The following is a 22,155-nucleotide window of genomic DNA, read 5'->3' on the forward strand; positions in this document are numbered from 1 at the left end:
TTGCTATGGTGCCCTACTTTTCCCCTGCTTTCCCCTTCCGAGGCCCCTCTTCTGTCGTCCTTTTTTCTACCTTCTCCCCCCAGATCTCGGCCCCGTTGAGGCAGCTGCAGCTCTGATTTGACCCCTAGCCTAGGAACTTCTATTTGCCATGGGTGCGACCCTAAAAATACACATACATACAAAAAATTTTTTAGGGCTGCATCTGTGGCAGTTAGACTAGGGGTCAAATCAGAGCTGTAGTTGCCAGCCTACGCCACAGCAACTCAGGATTTGAGCCGCATCTGTGACCTACACCCACAGCTTGTGGCAAAGCTCAATCCTCAGCCCACTGAGTGAGGCCAGGGATTGAACCTGCATCCTCTTGGACATTAGTCAGGTGTTCTTAACCCATGGAGCCACAATGCAGAAGAGAATATTTAGAGCTAAACTCTAGAACAATAAAAATTTCAAACTATCTCATGAGAATATTACTAAATTGAACAAATTAACCACTTGAACATTTGATTCCATTTTTTAAAAATTTTTTGCTATTTCTTGGGCCGCTCCCACGGCATATGGAGGTTCTCAGGCTAGGGGTTGAATCGGAGCTGCAGCCACCGGCCTACGCCAGAGCCACAGCAACGCTGGATCCGAGTCGCGTCTGCAACCTACACCACAGCTTACAGCAACGCCAGATCGTTAACCCACTGAGCAAGGGCAGGGACCGAACCCGCAACCTCATGGTTCCTAGTCGGATTCGTTAACCACTGCGCCATGACGGGAACTCCTGATTCCATTTTTAACCTTCTCTTAAATATACGGTGTAAGGACCAAACTTCCAGGACTCCCCCCCCCACACCGCCCTGAGTGATTTACTCCTTCCCTGACCCACTATCTCATTTACTGATACATTATATTGTGTCCAACTGAGTCTGTAAACATTTAAGCTATGTAAATAAATGGAGTTTTTGGATTATAGTGCAAAAGACAACATCTTTTTTTTTTCCCCCCACACTCCTGCTCCTTAGTAGAAATGGGGTTTGGTCTCTTTTCTGTTCCCCAGGTGCATGGGATGGTGGCTGCTGACTGGTGGGTGTGGTGTGGTCGAGAGTGATTCATGACTTTATTTATTGGAAGAGGCTTTGAGAAGTTTGTCACTCTGTTGCAACATATGCCTTTTAAAAAACTTCGCATGTGGGTATCTTTTGCCTTTCATTTCCTTTTTCCTTCTCACTCCTTGTCCACCTCTTTCCTCCGAGGTCCTTCTCCAGGAGAACTACATCAAATATAAATTGGGAAAACCTCACCGGGACATGCTTGTCTTGAGGGAGACACCCCCAAGGGCGCTGAGCTGCAAGTAGTAACTGTGGGGAGGTGGGAGTGCTCACTCTTCACCCCAGTGTGACTCCTGCTACAGGCACCACCCACTGGTCTGTTCATTCACAACATATTTTCTGAGAGCCTTCTCTGTGCCACAATCACCACACTAGGTTCTGGGAACACAAATTGAGCCAAAAGGAAAACTGTTGCTACCCACATTTGGGGGAGGTAGCATCAATTACAAGTTCATATTAATAAATGTGTGATAGCAAATTAATATACAGGCTCTGAGACAAAGAGGAAGAGCCACAGTTATTAATAATGTTTAACTGCTAATAGTTCCGAGATATCTCTGGGGTGTGTCTATGTGTGTGTGCGCGCGCAAGTGTGTGTTTGTCTTGTCTCTCTCCCCCTTCTCTGTTTTTTGTCTTTTGTCATTTTAGAGCCGAACATGGAGGTTTCCAGGCTCAGAGTCTAATCGGAGCTGTAGCCGCCGCCGGCCTACACCACAGCCACGCCAGCTCCAATCCCCGTCTGCGACCTATACCACAGGTCATGGCTATGCCGGATCCTTAACCCACCAAGCGATGCCGGGGATCGAACCTGCAACCTTATGGTTCCTCGTCGGGTTTGTTTCCGCTGCGCCACAGTAGGAACTCCTCTTTTCTTTTCTATTTTTTTTCTTTCTCTGTTAAGTGGGTCTGGAGAAGACAGCTAACAACACCGAGTCCTATCATCGTTAGGATGCTTTGTACTCACATCCTTTCTTTTTATTGTGGAATTCTTGGTCCCCCAAGGTAAATGTTATCTTCATTTTAAGTACAAATAACAGAGAAAGATAACATTGTCATTACTCAGGCTGTCATTGGGGAGGAGGGGTGAATAAATGAATGCTTGCATTATGGGAGTTTGGGGCAGCCATATGCCACAGGCTCCAATTTGAAACCATCGGATTTAGTGGCTGCTAATCCATTCAAATCAGTTTTTTTTTTTTCCTATCATTTTTTCACAGCAGTGAGAGAAAAATTTCCTCTTTTCTTGCAGAAGTCAGGACTGGATTTCAAAACCTGAAATGTACCTTCTCTGATGCCTGTGCGCCCATGAGTGGGTTGACAAATGCTGGGTTTCCCAAGATAGCTGTCACACACTCGGTTTCTAATTTCTGGATCTCTTCCTCCCAGAATTTATAAATCCTTCCGGAATACGTCCAGTCATCCTCTCTGAACTTTTGAGCTTTATCTGCTTTCCGAAAAGCCCCTAGATACAGGCCCGGCTATAGAGGCCAAGGCGGAGGGTCCAGCTCTGGGTGGGGGTAGGGGAGATCCCTACGCCTGAGGTCTGGATCTGCTAGGTCGCTGGGCGTCAGCGTGCCCGCCAGCCCGCCACGCGCCAGCGTGCTTCCCAGTCCTGATTCCCCGCGCTGCTGCCAGCCAGTAGAAGGAGGAGCAGCGCTATTTTTAACCTCCCCGGCTGCAATCCCTTATATATATTTGCAGGAAGGAAATCAGTAAAGGATTAAGAAGGAAATGCTTGGACTAAGTTTTTCTCGAGAAGGACGGGGTTGGAATGGGGGGGGGTATGTGAGATGTGGGGTGGTGGAAAAGGCAGATCGATTTCTCTGGCTGGTAGTTTCCTCCAAACCATTTTGGCCTGGAAGTCCCCATACTCTTCTTTCTTCCCCTCTGGCTAATCCCTCACTGCTAGCTTCCTCCCTCCCCCGCCCCCACCTCTGGAGGTGCCACCGTCACCTCTGATGCTGCCGGGGATGCTGCATCACTCTGCTGCTACCCGCCCCCCGCCCCGCCGCTTTTCTTCCACAATATAGCATGCGCAGTGCGTCCCGTGCCAGGCAACAGCATCAGCATCAACATCAGGACGCGAAGCCGCGCTCGGGCGCGCTCTCGAGGGCGGGGCGCACGCCCGCGCCGCTCGCTCCCGCGCGCCGCCTCAGCATCCACAGCCCCAGCAGCAGCCCCCGCAGTCGCTGGAGCGGCCGCGCCCGCCGCAGGGAGGGAGGAGCATCTGGGGAGGCTCCAAGTTGACTGAGCGACTGGGACCCCCGGACTCTTCAGCGGCCTCCCCGGGAGGGGCTGCGAGGCGAGCAGGGGAGGGGGCGCCGCCCAGCCCCTAGCCTCGATCCCCAGTCCGCGGCCGCACCATGCGCGCTGAGCCGGCGTGACCGGCTCCGCCCGCAGCCTCCCCGCAGCCTAGCCCGGCGCTCTAGCTGGCCACACCGAGCGGCGCTCGGGAGCTATGAGCCATGAAGCCACCCGGCAACAGCTCCCCGCGGCCGCCCCAGGCGGGCTGCAGCCTTTCCCGAGCCTCCAGCGGCCCCCGCGGCGGCCCCGCCGGCCCGGCGCCCATCCGCGCCCTGGCCCGCGCGCCACCCTGCCGCCTGCTCCTCGTCCTTCTCCTGCTGCCTCCACTCGCCGCCTCATCCCGGCCCCGCGCCTGGGGGGCTGCTGCACCCAGCGGTGGGTATGGCCCCGGTGCCCGTTGCATTGCCTTGCCTATGGGGCCCTGCAGAGGAAAGCGAAGGGCACTCGGGTCCGTGCGCTCCGGACACGTCCAGGGCTCGGCCTTTCGGAGCCTCCCTGCCTGTCCACCTCTCTCATTCCCAAACCCTTGTTCATTCCAGTTCACTTTTTGAAGTCCATTTCTGTTGCATTCACTAAATTTCTGTCGGTTCCACTGGAAGGTATTTAGTGGATGCAGGGTCTCTAATTGATCTCTGTGCAACTTGGAGAAACCAGTGGATGGGAAATGCAGCGAGGGAGCAAGTTTTTGCTTGGGTGGTGGAGCCTGACCGTGACTGCGGGAGGATGTGATGATAATAGTCGTAGTGTGTTTCCTCGGATTGCCTAGTGGGTTTATTCACTGCTGGTGGAATTATAGGTGGGGGAGGGAAACTTTGGGGATATAAACCTTTGGCTTGAAATTTCTCAAAATGCTTGTCATTATAATGAACAATTAAGATAATACAATGTTCAATACATTGATGATTGGAAATCAATGACAGCAGAAAGCTGGCCTTAGCAGGAAAATAAAAAGGAATTGGAAAGCTGCCAGCATCTGCATCCCTCTATGGCAAAGGATTTTTGCTCATCCTGAAGTTAAAAGAAAAAGGGAATTGCCCATTTTGTTAAATGACTCGTTTAACATTCTGTGTTCATGAATTCAGCACTCAAGTTATCTTAGGAGACTTCTTAGCTCTCAGGTGGGGTACTTCTAGTCAGAGTCCCATTGAGCTTCTGGAGATCAGAAGGGATGGAGATGAGGGTAAGAACTCCTGAGCATGTTCATTTAATGACCCTTCCTGCAGGTCATTCTCCCCCACCCCCATACTTAGAAGTATGAATTTGAGACTATACTTTAGAAATGAACATATGAAACATAAATCAAAATAAACAGTACATTATCGTCTCAGCCTTATTGGCTGTTAACCTGTCCAGGCCATTTCATTGTTGCAATAACTTGCTTTCCTGTGTCTCTCCTCCTTACCTGCTGATAAGTAGAAAACTTCGTTTTTTGCAATTAATAAAAAAAATGCCTTTTAGTATTTATAGAATATGTATGTCTTTGGTGTATATTTGTGACCCTCCTTCCCCCCCCCAGCTCCGCATTGGAATGAAACTGCAGAAAAAATTTTGAGAGTCCTGGCAGATGAAGACAACACATTGCAACAGAATAACAGCAGTAATATCAGTTACAGCAATGCAATGCAGAAAGAAATCACACTGCCTTCAAGACTCATCTATTACATCAACCAAGACTCGGAAAGCCCTTACCATGTTCTTGACACAAAAGCAAGACACCAGCAAAAACATAACAAGGTAGGCAGGGGGCTGGGTATGCAAAAGTAGCTGCCATGAATTTTCCTTTGATTTGATTTTCTGCCAGATTCTGATTTCACAAATTTTACTGCAGCATTTTATTAGGAAACCAATTAATATTGTGATAGGAGAGAAACTGGAGGGAATTAACTTGGGATCTGCTGGGATAGGATTAGTTTGTCTTTTCTCTCTGACTCTAAACTGGAATTGGAATTTTCTTATGGCCTTATAAGTTTTACAGCTGAAATGTGGCCCATTTTTCCTTTAGGTGCATTGAATACTGAACAGTGGTTGAGTGAATATATTTATGGTCATGACTTTTAGCCTGTGAGGCTTTATGTAAGGGTGCAGTATTCTAACCTCCTCGGATGAAAACTGCTTTCAGTCTGTATCCAGAAGATTATTAGAAGAAGCTATTGGGCTGTAGATTCTCCCCATCAGTCTTTCCCTTAGAAATTGAGTGGTTAAGTTTAAACAGTCTTTTTAATTGGTCATAGGAAAAAACATTTTTTCTCCTGTTATATTTGCAATAGGTAAACAATATGACATTTAAAAAGATTATGGTGAATATAAATAAATGATTTATATAATCTAGAAGCCACTTTTGTTCAGCACAGCCCTTCAAGAGTTTATCTGCATTCATTGTGGGCAGTTACTTTACTTTCATTCAGAAAGTGTCACTGATTTTTAAAAATTCAATGGAAGACAAAGGTGCTTAATATCCAAAGAGTTTAAGGAACTTTTTTTTTTCCTGCTTACTAGTCATTATTTGAGGTAATATTTTGGACCCCAAGCAAGATTTCCACAATGGATTATCAGTGCCTCTTTTCTTTATTAGGAGCAGAAAGCAGAGTCTGTGTGTCAGATAGTTTACTTTGGACTTGTCGGGAAGGAAGAAAACTTTCCTCTACTCTTCTAGGTTCTTCTGGCTGGTCTGAGAATAAAACTGACATGAGATAGATTAACAGGAGAAAAATCAAATCTAATTTCATATGTATACAGGGGAGGGTGAGAGGCCTCGCGTATATGAGAGTTTCGGGGACAGAAAGGTAAAATGCGGCATATATGCCATCCTGAGCTAAGGAATGGCACAGGGGCCTGGAGCTTTTAAGGGCAGGGGCGCCATTCATAGGAGGATAGAAAGAGCAAGTGTTAGATAATTTGATGTTTGTCCTGCCATGTTGATCGGGCCACTTAGATAAAATTTCTCTCTGGTAATAACTCTTTCCTGGGAAAAACTCCCCAATTGAAATTCTTCTGGGTAGTTAAGGGAAAGGCAGTAGTTTCTCCTGAAGCTGCAGGGACTTGATTGTGCCTTTAGCTCAAAATAATCCTCATGCAAAAGTGACACATTTTGAGGATGCTCGTTCTGAACCCCGGCAGTAACCTGTTCAGTCGAGAAGCGCAGTCATCATCCAAGCATCTAAAATTTAAGGAAAGGATCTATTTTTTTTGCATCATTGTCTTTATTAGTTTTCTAAAATATAGGTAAGTGGTAACAGCCTTTAGTCCCATTTTACAAGTGGGAAGTTAGAAATTTAAGGCCTTCAGGTGACTTTCCCAAGATTGCGAAACACCTGATATAAAATTCAGGAGGCCTGACTATTTAATGTTTACAGGTCAGGTTTCCGACAAAATGTGTATTGGATATTATTGGAAAAGTTACCTTTGCTTCGCAGCATTGTGAATTGGCCAGTACTTGCCTTGGCTGAGAGGAAAGGGTCTCTGTTTTTATAGCCCTTTTCCCATCTGCTCCTGTGTAACTCAGGTTGATTCCTGGATCTTGTCTACCGTTTGTCCTGCTAGGAGGAGTGGGTGGTGTCTTTAAGGAAGAAGAATTCAAGGTCCTCTTGAAAAAGGCATGGAGGCTCATTTTATGATTTTTCCTATTAATTAACAAGATCTTCTGTGGTTAAATGGCAAGTTCTCAAATTCCAGTGCCTTCGCATACGGCCCTGGAGGAAGGAAAAAAAATGTCCTCAAAGCCTATTTTAAAGAATGCGCACGCCCTCTCGAGCTGAGACTTGAAAGAAACTTCAGTGGAACTTTTTTTTATAACTCAGGTATGGCTGTGGCTAACTCCTGTCTTCTAGTCTAACCTTTATGAGGCTTCTTTGTGTGGTGGGACTTGGTTTAACTATAGTTTATCTGAATTTGTGTGATAATAAGGTTGTTAAAACTTCACCCATCACTCATGAAGAGGAATAGCTTTCTCACTGTGGAGCACATACGTGCTGTTGGAATGATTTTACCTCTCCACTTCCATCCCCCATGGTGGTCAGGTTTCTTCTATCTTCCAAAAAAATGTCTACTCAGAAATTATATTTGAAAGTATTGTTCTCCTTATTAGTTTGATTCGGCAAGCATTTGTTGCGCATTTCTCATGCACAAAGTAGTATGCTAAAAATTCTGAGATCATGGCATTCTTGTGGCTCATTCCAGTTAAGTAAGGATCCGTGTTCTCACTGCTGTATCTCTGATCACTGCTGTGGCATAGGTTCAATCCCTGGCCCGGGAACTTCTGCATGCCGAGGGAATAGCCAAAAAAAAAGTAACAAAGATTCTGAGATCAGAAGTAAGGGGTACAAGGATGAGCAAGATAAGATCTGTCTTCCAGGAGATGCATAAATGAGATAAGCCCGATTCTAAAAAGTATTCTCATATAGATAGAAGCAGTGTCCTTCCTCTCTGGTGGGTTCCTGGACACTTCCCTTTGTGTTCTGTGATTTCTCTTGCACTTCTGATGTGAAGCATCTCTTGAGCTAGTTGACAAAAAGTGTTCTATATGCTTTCTGCTCTTATCCTTGGTTGACTTGCCTAATAATGCTGATGATACTTGTCAATTCAGCTGCTTTCCAAATGTTTCAGTAAGAGAAAGTATAGAATTTCATTATTTTTGCTTTTGTAAAGGAAGTTTTGATTTAATATCTGTGTATTATGTACCTTTTTTTCTCCCCTGATTTCATTGCACTCAAGCACATTTTAAAGAATGCCTTAGAAATGCTGAGTCACTGTGCCATTCTCCTGGGTCCCTAGATTGGGGGGTTGGGAGGTAAGAGGTGGAGAGAGAAGTTCCCAGATGTAGGTTGTAGGGCAGAGGTCCGTATTCATTTCATAAATATTCAGAGTTGATATCAGGCCTTAATACTTTACAGCTGTGAAAATTTCAATGTTTCTGAACTCTTTCCAAACTGATGAGTTTAAAAGCAGACTGCGCAGAACGCCGCTGTAGTATCAGTGTTTCTGAAAACCTTAAAGTTTTCTTTTTTGAGAAGATTGTCGAGGGATCTTTTAATCTCTGTATGGGGTGATGTATAACTTATTGTCCAAACTGTGCCATTTTTGAGAGTAAAAGTGGGCATGCTTAATATTCATGCCGGGATAATTGGCATAAACCAAGATGGTCCAGAGCTCATTGGGAATATGGGCACCTCGGATCTAAACAGTTCTGTTCCTCAATTTTTGGCACTTACCCCAATTCAAGTTTCTTTATACCCAGCTTTATTTTCTAATGGTGTATGGTAGTTTTTTTCTTACTAGCTAGAAGGTTAGTTTTTCACCATGTAGAAGTATCCGGGTCTGAAATGGAACAATCAGCTTTGCTTTGTTATCAAGACGTATCTTCTTCACTTGTAGAGGCTTTTACAAGTGTAAATAGAATTTTATCATTACTAACCTTAAGCAATTTAGTCCCTATTAGTTCGCTATATTGATAAAAGGAGCCATACATTTCAAAAGAAGGAGAAACAATTTAGATTCCTTCCTTCTTTCATTGAGAAGCCTAGGCGATCTCTTCCTGAGAAAGTTAATGACTGGGTTCTTCCAGGTTCTTGACTGACACAGGTTAACAGGTGGAAAAGAGAAATTTCATAACATGTATGCCTCCTGTGTACATGGGAGAGAGCCAGGAAAACTGAGTAACTTTGAAATGACCCAGCCATCAGCTCAAACAAGTGCAGCTAAACAGGCTCTTGGGAGCCAGTCATGGGAGGCTCTCAGCAGAAGCCTGGTAAGTGAGGGTAAGGTTGTTATGCGGATTTAAGTCATTGCATTTTACACAGCGTGTTTCTGGATATTTACAGTCCTCCTCCTCTTCCTGGTACAGAGAGGGAAACACCCTTACAAATGGAAATTGCTTATAAATATAAATGTCTCTTACAAAAGAGTAACTTCTGCTTGGTTTACAGAGCTTCTCTGGTCTCTGCTGTTTCTTAAAAATAACCAGCTTGAAATAATCTTTATGCCAAAGAGGCATATTTTGGGATGGTATATTCTGGTCCCCTTCAGACCTTTTCCTGAAACTTGCCTTTAGTCAAACATTACCAAGCTCATCTCCTCCTTTTTTTTGGATTCCTTTCTCTCGCAGTTGGGAAGGGTTGAAAGAGGTACATCATGTACAGCCCAGGGTCTGGGGGAAGATGAAAGTCATCTCCTCCGAGTTTAGGTATGGCTCCGGCTTTTGTTGCCTTCCCTACTGTGTTAGGGAGGCGAAGCTGGTGTATTGAATTAAGACCATGCAGATTATGACTGGCGGCTCCCTCAGCATCCAAGGTCGCACTTTGGGGAAGGGAAACGCATCGAGTTATTTTGATCAAGGGCACAGTTTCAGTACACCTACGCAAAAGATGTAGAGTCACAAGACTCATTACTTACAGATCTCAAAATGGAGTGGTGGGCAGTGATCGAGGGGGCAGGGGGAAGGACAGTTCTCTGTCTCAGGTCACCAGTGAGCAAGAGAGAGAGAGGGTAGCAAGCACCTGTGGCGTATAAGGTGGTTGGGGCAGAGGTCACTAACTTTTCACAGGCTTAACTTTAAGAGGTTGTTTGAAAAGGTGCCTATGAAGAGCAGAGCAGGAACTTACGGTGGGAATCCCAAAGTCAAGTCCTCATCTAAATGTCCAGACCCTGGATGTGAACAGGGTTTCCATTCTGTTAAATGCCTAAGCAGCAAGTCAGAAAAACAAAGGTGTCTTTTTTTTTTCTTTTTTTTTAATCATACGTATTCCCACCTCCCAGGTTGAAGACAGAGAAAGAAGAGAGATGTTTGCCTGAATTTGGATCATGATTAGTATAACTTCCTAGTCTGCTTCAGAACAAGGCTAGTTCTGCATTTCTTTTCCTTCTTTTTTTTTTTTTTTTTTGTTCTTTTTTTTGTTTTTTAGTTCTGCATTTCTTAACCACCCAGAAGCCAGGTACTCCACTGCTCTTGGTGTGGGGCGGCAGAAAGAAACACAGGGTTGTTAAACTTCATAGTGTGACAACTGTTAGGTTATTCGGTAATACAGACCTTTTTTTTTTTTGCTTTTTAGGACTGTACCCTCAGCATGTGGAGGTTCCCAGGCTAGGGGTTGAATTGGAGCTACAGCTGCCAGCCTACACCACAGCCACAGCAACATGGGATCCAAGCTGTGTCTATGACCTACACCATAGTTCACGGCAATGCCGGATCCCCGACCCACTGAGCAAGGCCAGGGATCGAACCTCCATCCTTGTGGATTTGTTTCTTTTGCACCACAATGGGAACTCTGGTAATACAGACTCATGTGTTGTCCTCAGCAGCCTTCCCAAGTTTTCTAGGTGGTCCTGAGCAGTCATTACAAAATTGTAGTACCTAGAATTCGGGCTTATAATGGTTTTACTTGTAATGCCTGGCATGTAGTAGGCTGTCAGTACCTGTTGAATGAAACCATGGTGGAACCCTCCTGGGTTCGAAAGAGTGCAGTGCTTTCTGTGAAATGTCATGTTACAATCAAATCGACGCTCAAAAGAACCTTCAGTTACTGTTAAGCATCTTTGGCACTGTGGCAAATCAGCAGGAGAGAAAAGTTTGGTCTCAAGCTATTCGCGCTGCATAAATCATCCTTAGTTACGTAACATCAGAAGAATACATGTGTTACCAGTTCTTAGATTATCCCAGTTGCTGTCACTCATCATTAACGGGGATAATCACCAGCTGACCATGTGGGAATTGTTGTCATAGCTACGGGTTAATTCTCAATGGTGGCGCATGAGGCGTCCACTCAGATAGTTTCCAGTCAATCAGATTTACATCTGTGAGGCCTTCAGTTCTAGTTAGTGAATATTTGTTTTGAATCAGGCACTGTGCTAGACTCTGGGAAAAGCGAGGAAACTTAACACTCAGTCCCTACCTGTGCTCGCCTGTGATTCGATGGGTGTCAGAAACAAGTCAGCTGGCAGCGTGTGGTTCTTGTCAGTGTGTGGCTCTTTGTAGGAACAAAGGGCTGTGGGCTCCCAGGAAGGTTAAAAACAAAAAACAAAAAACAACAACAACCCAGAGAGGAAGTAACCATGGAACTGGCCCTAAGGAATAATTAGGAGATATGTTTTGGGGCCGTGGAGAGAGGATGGAGGGTGGAGGAGGTGGAAAGGGGCCCAGGGCCAGCAGCTAAAGGCTCTGTCCTGCTAAGAGGCAGTGGGGAGTTTGGTGTGAGTGTGAGAAGGGGAAACCCAAGTATGGGAGATTTAAAAGAAACAGGTGGAGTTCCCGTTGTGGCGCAGCAGAAATGAATCTGACTAGGAACCATGAGGTCGCGGGTTCGATCCCTGGCCTCACTCTGTGGGTTAAGGATCCGGCGTTGCTGTGATCTGTGGTGTCGGTCACAGATGTGGCTCGGATCTGGTGTTGCTGTGGCTCTGGGCATAGGCTGGTGACTATAGCTCCGATTGGACCCCTAGCCTGGAAACTTCCATATGCCATGGGTGTGCCCCCCCCCCAAAAAAAAGAATCAGGCATTATTGCTATGTTTGTAGTCAATTTTTAAAATTTCACTTAATTCGTCTAGAAAGCCATCAATGTATATGTTCATAGATGTAGCCGTTGAGATTTATAATGTCTTCAAAAAGGACAAGCAGCTAGCAAGTGGCAGATGGAGTCAGGATTTGAACCCACATCTTATCCTTTGCAAAGCCCATGCTGGAGAGAGAGAGACTAAAGCGTGTTGGGCATGGCAGGCAGTAAAGGTGAAAGACTGTGAAGAGATCATGGGTTTGGATTTATTTTCTATCAAGTGGTTCAGTCCTGACAAGTCTGCAGGTGAGCACGTTACTGGCTGAGCTTTGATTGGGTACCAGTGCTGTGGCTCCTCAGGCACCTTGCCTTCTAGTGAGAGGAGATGGACCGTAAAGACAAGAGCAACAACTGCACAGAGATTTCAGGTCCTGACAAGTGCTTCAGGAAGGTGAAATGGTGTATGTAGTAGAGAACGGTGGTGGTGGGGGGGGTATTTCTCTTGAATAGAGGGAAGATTGGGCCTTTGACCTTGGGTGGAAGTAAGCGACCTACCGTGGATCCTCTTTAAAGAGGGTGGACACGTAATGTTTCAGTGTCCCCCACCCCTACTCCTTGCTGCCCAGTGCCTACCCTACCTGTTTCTATCACTGACCACTATTGGCTTTTGAGTTTGGACCCTAGTTTTTGAGAATCTTTTCTCCGTAAAGGCTTTGGATCATGTCGCCTTGGACTGATTTGCTGGCTGCCGTGCTTTCCAGCAGTAAGTTGTGCTGTTCAAAGTCTTGCTTTGTTTACTTATTTATTTAGCTTTATTTTTTTTTTCTTAGGGCAGCACGTGTAGCATGTGGAAGTTCCCAGGCTAGGGGTTGAATCAGAGCTACAGCTGCCAGCCTGTGTCACGGCCACAGCAATGCAGGATCTGAGCCGAGTCTTCAACCTACACCATAGCTCACGGCAATGCAGGATCCTTCATCCGCTGATTGGGACCAGGGATTGAACCCACGTCCTCATGGATACTAGTTGGGTTTGTTTCCACTAAGCCACAATGGGAACTCCTTAAAGTCTTGCTTTAGCATGTGTCCCTACATAATATTTTCTTCTCTTTCTGCTCAAGAGTTGACTCCTTCCTGCTAACTATATAACTACTTGTGTCATTCGGTTGTCACTTATTCTCAGGTTTTAACAGATTAGGCCACGGTTCTTTACTGTATAGATGGTCAAAAAATAAGGAACATTCGTTTGCTCAGTAGCTTTGCCCAGGGTTGATGGCATCATGCAGGCAGAGGGTAAAGTCAGGCAAGAAAAGAGCTGTCCTTGCTGCTTTGCTCATTTTTCTCAGTGGTACCGCTGTTCTCCCAGCCACTAAGCGGGGACCGTGGAGTTATCACTGACTCTTTTCTCTCCATCTTCTGTCTATTCATAGTCACATATCAAGTCTTGACGTTTCTCCCGAATCCATCCCTCCCTTCTCCTCTGTGTTGTGTTCTTGTCATTGCCTCCTGTCTCTCTCTCTCTCTCTCTGTCAATCCATCAGTCCCACTGCTGACAGATTAATCTTCCTGGAACACTTAGTGCATCACGTGACTCTCTTTATCCACATGGAATAAGCATGATTTTAATAGATGCATTTTCCTTGTGGAGTGAAGGAGAGAAAGTTAAATGCCTTGGAGGAGAGCTAGTGCCTCTGCCCCCTTCTGAATAGGGCATGTTTGCTGGTCTGTTCTCCTTTCAGCGTTTTCCAAGGCTGTTTACCAAAAGTCAGCCCATGGCAGGAGGTAATTATGTCTGGATGATTCCATTCATGTCTGTCCAGACTCTGGGGCTAGTTACGGAAAACCCTTGTGATCAGTGTCAATAACCCAAGCTTTCAGTAAGGTGTTCTCAGGCTTCTCTTTTAGGTTCAAATACTGTTATGTGCCTACTTCAGAAGGTCCTTCCTCTCCATCTTTAAGATCTGAGTAGTTTTTTTTTAAGTTTTTCGGGGCACACCTGCAGCATATGGAAGTTCCCAGGCTAGGTGTTGAATCAGAGCTGTAGCTGCTGGCCTACGCCACAGCCACAGCCACTCCAGATTCAAGCCATGTCTGTGACCTACACCATAGCTCACGGCAATGCCGGATCCTTATCCCACTGAGCTAGGCCAGGGATCGAACCCACGTCCTCATGGATATGAGCTGGAATTGTTACTGCTGAGCCACGATAGGAACTCCAAGATCTGAGTAATTAATTGCTCCTAGAGAGTAAGTTTTCTAAGTGAAAATATTTTATTCCTCTCAAAAATATACATAATCATAAGGCCTTATTCACACAAAGTGTATTCAGTTCACAAATGACATGGGTATCCTGTAGCTTATGAAAGACTCACTTATTCACATAAGTCATTCATTCTAAATCCACTGAGCATCTGAGTTTTTGCAATTTTGCAAAGGAGTTTTCGTGTTTAGAATTTGTATAAATTTAGTACAATTTTAATCAAATCCACTGCTAGGAATTCTCTTATAAAAAGGGTAGGTGCAGTTATATTTTACTCAGAATAATGAGAAGTTAAAAACAATTATGGTTGTTCACAGCGAATCAGGATATGGGTTTTTGCATTTTATAGAATAACACGAGAGGTGCATTCTCCAGTACGCGGTACTCAGTGTGGATAGAGCCAAACCTGGGAAGTCGCTCCAAGCTCCAAATAAGATTTTGTTGTATAGGTGTCTTCTCTGGGTAAAGAGTAGGCAGAGGCTACTTTCCTAATCTGGAACATTGCAAATTAGTGAATTTGAGATCTACTTTCAAGTCTGTTGTGAGAGATTAATTTGCCAACAAGAACTACCTTAGTGCTAAATGTTCTTAAAGCTTTCTATCTAGAGATGGAATGGATAGAAATTGAAATGTCTCCTCTACTGATAGAGGTGAATTATAGACAGTTAAGTTCATACAAACCAACAAATAGAGAGGTATAAATGGGACCCTATAACCAGTGGCTCTATAGCCCTTTAGCTTTGATCTATTATTATATAGCTGGGGTCATTCACCTCTTTCTTATTTGCATGGCAGTGTCCACATGACAGAATCATTCTGGCACTTTTTTTTTTTTTTGCCATGCCTGCAGCATGCAGAAGTTCCCAGGCCAGGGATCGAACCTGTGCCACAGCAGTGACTTGAGCCACAGCAGTGACAATGCTGGATCCTTAACCTGCTGAGCCACCAGGAAATTTGGCACATTTAAAATCCTAGGTGAGGAAACAAGATAATTATAAGTTCCTGGACCTCCTCCTTCTTCTCTCACTAGGGCTAAAGATTAATTTTAGAAGCACACTTAATTTTAGAAGCACACTTAAAGGCATATCACATAAAACATTCCAGAGCCATGAAGACATTGGTTGTTGAGTATCTGCTGAATTGCAGTATCTATTCCATTGTTTCTTTCCCTTACTATGGATGTTCAAGAATTTGCTATATCAAGTTGTGGTCTGGATCACTGAGCTGGGTGCTTTGTGCCATCTTAACTGCAAACAGGCCTGCTGATAGCATATACTATAATAGCTAATGGTTGTGTTGCAGATGGGCTCCATTAATAATGTCAGTCAATCAACACTTAGAAGAGTCCTCCATCCTCCGTGTGTCTCCTTGCTCTTGACTTTTTCAGCTAAGTAGAGAGAATGCATTAAAAATGCATTCACTCTGCGGCACGCTGATATTAACAATGTAATATTCACTTTGCAGTGAATCTGAACAGTTTTATCAAGGCATTTTCATATCTGTAATCTCACATGGTCTTCAAAGCAATGAAATGACTTTTTTTTTTCCTTTTTTTAAAATTAGATGATTATTTTTTCTTTGTTCTAGAAAATGAAGTCCAAAGAGGTCAATCAATTGCTCTAGTCTTGGGAATTATTGACATGACTAGAATGACCAGAACCTTGGTCTGTACACTTCCAGGCTCTTGTTCTTTTATCACAGCACATCTGTGGGTTGACGAGGGAAGTTTTTGACTCTTTTAGACACCTTTGCTCTTGATGATAAGGGCCTGTGAACTCATCACACCAAGGGTACACAACCATACACACATACCTCCTCTGGTCTTCGTCTGCAACCAGTTGGTTTTCTTGATACTTTTTTTTTCTTTTTCCTAAATGAGTACTCCAGATAAAAAAAAAATCTTCTTTAAAATTCTGCCATTTTTGGAGTTCCTATCGTGGCTCAGTGGTTAACGAACCTGACTAGCATCCATGAGGATTCAGGTTCGATCCCTGGCCCTGCTCAGTGGGTTAAGGATCTGGCATTGCCGTGAGCTGTGGTGTAGGTTGCAGACATGGCTCAGATCCTGGGTTGCTGTGGCTCTGGTGTAGGCCAGTGGCTACAGCTCTGATTGGAGCTCTAGCCTGGGAATCTCCATATGCCACGGGTGCGGCCCTAAAAATACAAAAAAATAAAAATTAAAAAAAAATGCTGCCATTTTTACAATATTTTGCTTATCTGATGACTTTTGCTTGTTGATCTTTCTTAACTTTCTTTTTCCTCTCTCAGATTCCCCTTCTTCCTTATTTCCTGACCAGGGGTGTTCATGTTTGGTGTTTCCAAATTATAAGTAACACATTTGACCATTCTAGAAGAGCTTTCCTGTTTTTGGAAAAATATTCGCTAATATAAGGGTCTTCAGGCAGCCTGAAGAAATAGGTCTTCAAAACAAGTTGAATTTATTAAGAACTCATTAAATTGCCTTCAGTTTTTTTTTTTTTTTAAACTAATACCAGATTTAAACTTTTTGCCCGCATAAAGCAGGAAAATTGGCATTTTAATGGTACAGTATAGGCAGTTATTTGTGGGGTAAATAGGATTCATACTAGGCTGTTTAGAATGTCATATATATATATATATATATATATATATATATATATATATATATGTCTTTTTTTGTCTGTTAGGGCTGCACCTGCAGCATATGGAGGTTCCCAGGCTAGGGGCCTATTCAGAGCTATAGCCACCAGCTTACACCACAGCCACAGCAGTGCTGGATCTGAGCTGCGTCTGCGACCTACACCACAGCTCATGGCAATGCCGGATCCTTAACCCACTGAGCAAGGCCAGGGATCGAACCTGAATCCTCATGGACGCTAGTCGGGTTTGTTAACCACTGAGCCACGACGGGAACTCCTAGAATTATTTGACTTATCCTAAACTCCTTTGCTACCTAGTAGGGGAAGAATGGTTGGGGAGTCAAGGGACAGGGGGTCTGACAGATCTTGGGCAAGTTTACTTGGCCAAGTAGACTTGGCAAGTTACTTAGCCTTTCTAAAGCTCCAGTTTTCTTGTTGGTCACGTGGACTTAATAATAGTGCCCAGCCCAGAGGCTGTGCTTAAGCAAAATGAGGTCACCCATGTAAAGTGGTTTGCACCATGTCTGGCATGTAGGAAGTACTCAGTAAAGGTGATCTGTTCAACCAGTTAGAAGCTTAGGGAATCCCAGTTGTGAACCGCTCCTCTATGCGTAGAGCGTTGTTTTATTAGAAAAGAAGATGGGTTTCGAGGTAATCGTGAGGACATTTGCGGGGAGAATTGACTCATAGTCCTCCTGGTTTTGTGGCTGCTGATGAACTTGACGGATTCATCTCAGATAAGCGTGGAGTACTTATGCAGGAATAAATACTCAAGGATGTGATGTGGAGGCTGCAAACCTCTCAAGTGAGTGGAGGCAGCACACTGTAACCATGGTGTTAGTACTCAGGGGAGCAGAGGAGTTATTCCTAAACCCTCGCCAATAACCATTGCACTCCAGGGCAGGCTTGGAATCAGCCAGGCATCTTGACTTGTTTGTAAGGTGAACCGTTTTCTATATCAAGCTAATTGCCAAGGTGGGTATAAGGTGGCATCAAACACTATAAATAGCACACATTCACATGGTGATTCCCCAAGAGATGTCCCCATTAGCTATCCACCCACCTCTCCTCCCCCCAATTCCCCAAACAAAACAAAACCCAACAAACACTTTCATTGGCCATTGATAACTTTCTGGCTTTGGACTGAAATGTAAGTCATGAAACCAAGACAAATAGAAAGGTATGTAGCCCTCCCAGCCAGAAAGATTTAACAGGGTGAAAATATCACAAATACAATTCTGTTTTTATTTGGACGCTGGGATATTATTGAACATGCCATGACCAAGAGGTGTAATTTGGGGCTTTGCATCCTTAACTGTCTTAACTGGGAGGTATCTGACTCCCCTTCTCTTATAAACCATGGCTGAAAATAGTGAACTCTGTTAGGGAACACAATTAATGACCTTTTTAATTATTATGGTCTGGCCTGTGAGTGTAATGGATTTTCATCTCTGTCGGAATGTTCACCGCATAGTTAGAGGCATTTATCACTGTTGGGCAGCGTAAAAGCAATCACTTGTTCCCTTCAGAACCAGTGGGACATTGGAATGAGGCTGTCTTGTTATTTTTGGCTTTGTGATGGTGCATAAGACAAGTTTTGGAAATAGTTAACTATTATTCTTTCCCTTTCTAAATGTATCTATGTTTTTCTTTTTATTCTTTTATTTGGGACATTAATCCTTCTAAGATCTGCTAATGCACTTGAGGATTATTACCCACATAGTGTATTTATAAACTATTCTGTCTGCTTATCAGATCTGGAATTGTGTTTTCGTTTTATTTTTTGTTTTTGTGTCTTTTCGGGGCCACACCCACGGCATATGGAAGTTCCCAGGCTAAGGGTCAAATTGGAGCTGTACCCCCTGGCCTATGCCACAGCCACAGCAACTCGGGATCCGAGCCACATCTGTGACCTACACCACAGCTCACAGCAACGCCAGATCCTTAACCCAGTGAGCAAGGTCAGGGGTTGAACCCGCGTCCTCATGGATACGAGTTGGGTTTGTTACCGCTGAGCCACGAGGGGAACTCCTGGGTTTTCATTTTAGTTTTCTAGAATTCCTGGCTTCCTCCTGACATGCTTTTAACACCTTAATGTGTTAAAAGTTTAGGAGCTTGTTTGGGTGAAACACTTGTTTGTCGGGTAACATTTAAGAATCTTAGTTCTCTCACAGAGAACATAATCTCTCCCTTGGTACCCAGACCACAAATCCAACTAGCTATGTTGTATCTCCACTTGGATAACTAACAGGTGACTCAAACTTAACATGTCCAAGACGGAGCTTTTGGGAATTTCCGTTGTGGCTCATCGGGTTAAGAACCCGACATAGTGTCTGTGAGGATGCGGGTTTGATCCCTGTCCTCGCTCAGTGGGTTAAGGATCCGGTGTTGCCACAAGTTGTGGTGTAGGTTGCAGATGCAGCTTGGATCCTGCATTGCTGTGGCTGTGGTATAGGCTGGGAGCTGCAGCTCAGATTTGACCCCTAGCCCGGGAACTTCTGTATGCTGCAGGGGAGGCCCTAAAAAGAAAAAACAAAACAAAACAAAAAACCCCAAAACTGAACTCTTGATTTTATTTTTTTGTTTTCCTTTTTTTCTCCAGGGCTGCTTGTGAGACATATGGACGTTCCCAGGCCAGGGGTCGAATCAGAGCTGCAGCCACCAGCCTACGCCATAGCCACGCAAGATCCGAGCCGCGTCTCCGCCCTATACCACAGCTCACGGCAACACCGGATCCTTAACCCACATGAGCAAGGGCAGGGATCAAACCCACAACCTCATGGTTCCTAGTGGGATTTGTTAACCACTGGGCCACGACGGGAACTCCTTGAACTCTTGATTTTAATGGTTCCTACCCCAACCTGCCGCTCCCAGGTTCATCTCATCTGAGTACCTGGAAGGTCATCCTTCCAGCCTCTCAGCTAAAGAGCCTTCCCCCTTCTCTTCCGTGAAGCTTTACCTCAAGCCATCAAATCTCATTGGTTCTCCGTTCAAGGCTGTTCGGAATCCAGCCATTTCTCACTGTCTCCATTGCTGCCGACTCGCTGTAATCCACCATCACCTCTCTCTTGTATTATGAAAATATCTTCCTCTCTCTTATCTCTGCTTTTGTCCTGTCCTTGTCAGTCTGGCTCCAGTCTGTTTTACACACTTCAGGCGGAGTGATCCTTTTAAATACTAAGTGGGATCACGTTGCTCCTCAGCTCAGTGACCTGCAAGGGCTTCCCATCTCACTCAGTGACTTTTTTTCTCTTCCGATCGTAATGCAGTAACTGACAAAAACTAAACTGCTGCTAGTTGTTCAGTTGCTAGCGGGAAGTGGTCTTTGTGTTTAATGCAACTTATACTACAACGATTTAAACGTACTTTTGCTCATGGCTTAAAAATATTATAATAAACAGGTTTCCCTACTTCGTCCCGTTCACATTTTAATCAGAACTTTTTGATTTTCCTATTTTCAGACCACAGACCTTGCAAATAAAATGGAGTGTTTGTATTGTAACAATAAAAAACAAAACAAGAATAATGCCCAAACCTGGTTATGGACCTTGTGACAGGTTCAAGTCTACCTTGTACTGTCCCCAAATGCTTTTGATGTGTTAATAGCTTCTCAAAAGATTATACTCTCGTATTTAGTACAAATACAGAGATGATGTTTCTGAGGTCAGCAAACAGTGGGCTGAACAAGAGAAGGATTATTGCATTATGCGTGTCTCAATTTAATTTCCATGAGGAGCAGTGCTTTGTTACTTCTTGGTAGGTGGGGAAATCGAGGCCAAAGAAGAGGAGCTTCGTAGTGGAGACAAGAGTCTTCATAGAATTTTCAGAGGGGGGATGCCACAGCTAAAGGAAATAGATTGTACTGGAACCATTGGACTTCGTGGGGAGTGAATGACCACAGAAAAGTGGGTATATGCTGAGGCTCTGAAAAGAAAATTGCTCAAAAGGAGTATTCGGAGGTGTTTTGCTGGAAACTGAGATTTGCTAATTGTTAGATGAATAAAACAAATGGAGAGAGATGTTTACAGGAAGGAAGAGTAGTTCCGTTTTTGCATGTGAAAATTTTCTTGTTGTGGTAAAATAGATAGAACATCAAATCCACCATTTAAACCATTTAAGTGTACATTTCTCTGGTGGTGTTATGTATATTCACATTATTGTGCAACTACCACTACCATCCATCTCCAGAATGTTTTTTAACTTTTCCAGCTGAAACTCTACCTATGAAATATTTCTTCCCCATTCCTCCCTCTCCCTGGCCTCTGGGAACCAACAGCTTACTTTTTGTCTTGTGAATTTGACTGTCTTAGATACCGAATATAACTAGAATCTTAGAGGCTGTATCTTTTTGTGACTTACATCATGTAACATATTGTCTTCAAGGTTCATCAACGTGGTAGCGTATATCAAAATTTCCTTCGTTTTAAAAGCTAATATTTCATTGTATGTCTATACCACATTTTGTTTATCCATTTATCCATTGACGGATACCTGGACTCTTCCACTCTTGGCTATTGTGAATAACGCTGCTGTGAACGTGAGTGTACAAGTATCTCTTTGAGTCTCCCAGAAGTGGAATTGCTGGGTCATATGGTAATTCTGTTTTTAATTTTTTTGAGGAATCACCATAACATTTTCCACAACAGCTACATTATTTTACATGCCCACCAGCAATGCACAAATGTTCCAGTTTCTCTACATGAAACACTTGTTTTCCATGTAGACACTTGTCAACCCTTGTTTTCTGTTGTCGTGTGAATAACAACCATCCTCATGGGTATGAAGTGGTATCTGAAGGTTTAGATGTGCATTTTCTGATGCTTAGGGATGTGAAACACCTTTTCATTTGCTTATTGGCCATCTGTATATCTTTCTTGGAGAAATATCTATTCGATCCTTTACCTATTTTAAAATTGGAGTTCCCATTGTGGCTCAGCAGAAATGAATCTGACTAGGAACCACGAGGTTTTGGGTTCGATCCCTGGACTTGTTAAGGATCTGGCGTTGCCATGAGCTGTGGTGTGAGCCGCAGATTCAGCTTGGATCCGGCATTGCTGTGGCTGTGGCGTAGGCCAGCAGCTGTAGCTCCAAATTGGACCCCTAGCCTGGGAACCTCCATATGCCGCGGGTGCGGCCCTAAAAAGCAAAAAAAAAAGAGGACTGAACAACAACAAAAATAAATAAAATAAAATAAAATCGGGTTGTTTTCTAGTTGAGTTCTAGGAGTTCTTTTTATATTCTGGATATCAATCTCTATCAGATATATTTTTCTCTTTTTCCATGAGTTAATTTTTTATACTGTTGATAGTGTACTTTGGCACACAAAAGTTGTTAATTTTGATGAGGTTCAACTTACCTAATTTTTTTCTTTTGTTGCCTGTGCTTTTAGTGACTATCCAAG

General features: G+C 44.0%; 1 protein-coding gene across 4 annotated transcripts in view; it reads left to right on the forward strand.

Annotated features, from left to right (window-relative positions):
* Positions 3,254 to 22,155, forward strand: part of ADAM23 (ADAM metallopeptidase domain 23) — a 190,905-nt gene continuing 172,003 nt past the window's right edge. For 2 of the 4 annotated variants that reach the window (XM_021076146.1, XM_021076148.1), the window contains exons 1-2: positions 3,255 to 3,773; positions 4,915 to 5,132. In XM_021076146.1, the coding sequence (XP_020931805.1) occupies positions 3,560 to 3,773; positions 4,915 to 5,132 (432 nt within the window). In that variant the 5' untranslated portion in view covers positions 3,255 to 3,559. Of the gene's footprint in view, positions 3,774 to 3,986; positions 4,579 to 4,914; positions 5,133 to 22,155 lie in introns of those variants that run through there. The other 2 variants (XM_021076147.1, XM_021076149.1) reach the window with 2 other exon arrangements.

Source organism: Sus scrofa, chromosome 15 (genome assembly GCF_000003025.6).
Source record: "Sus scrofa isolate TJ Tabasco breed Duroc chromosome 15, Sscrofa11.1, whole genome shotgun sequence".
Lineage (NCBI taxonomy): Eukaryota > Metazoa > Chordata > Mammalia > Artiodactyla > Suidae > Sus > Sus scrofa.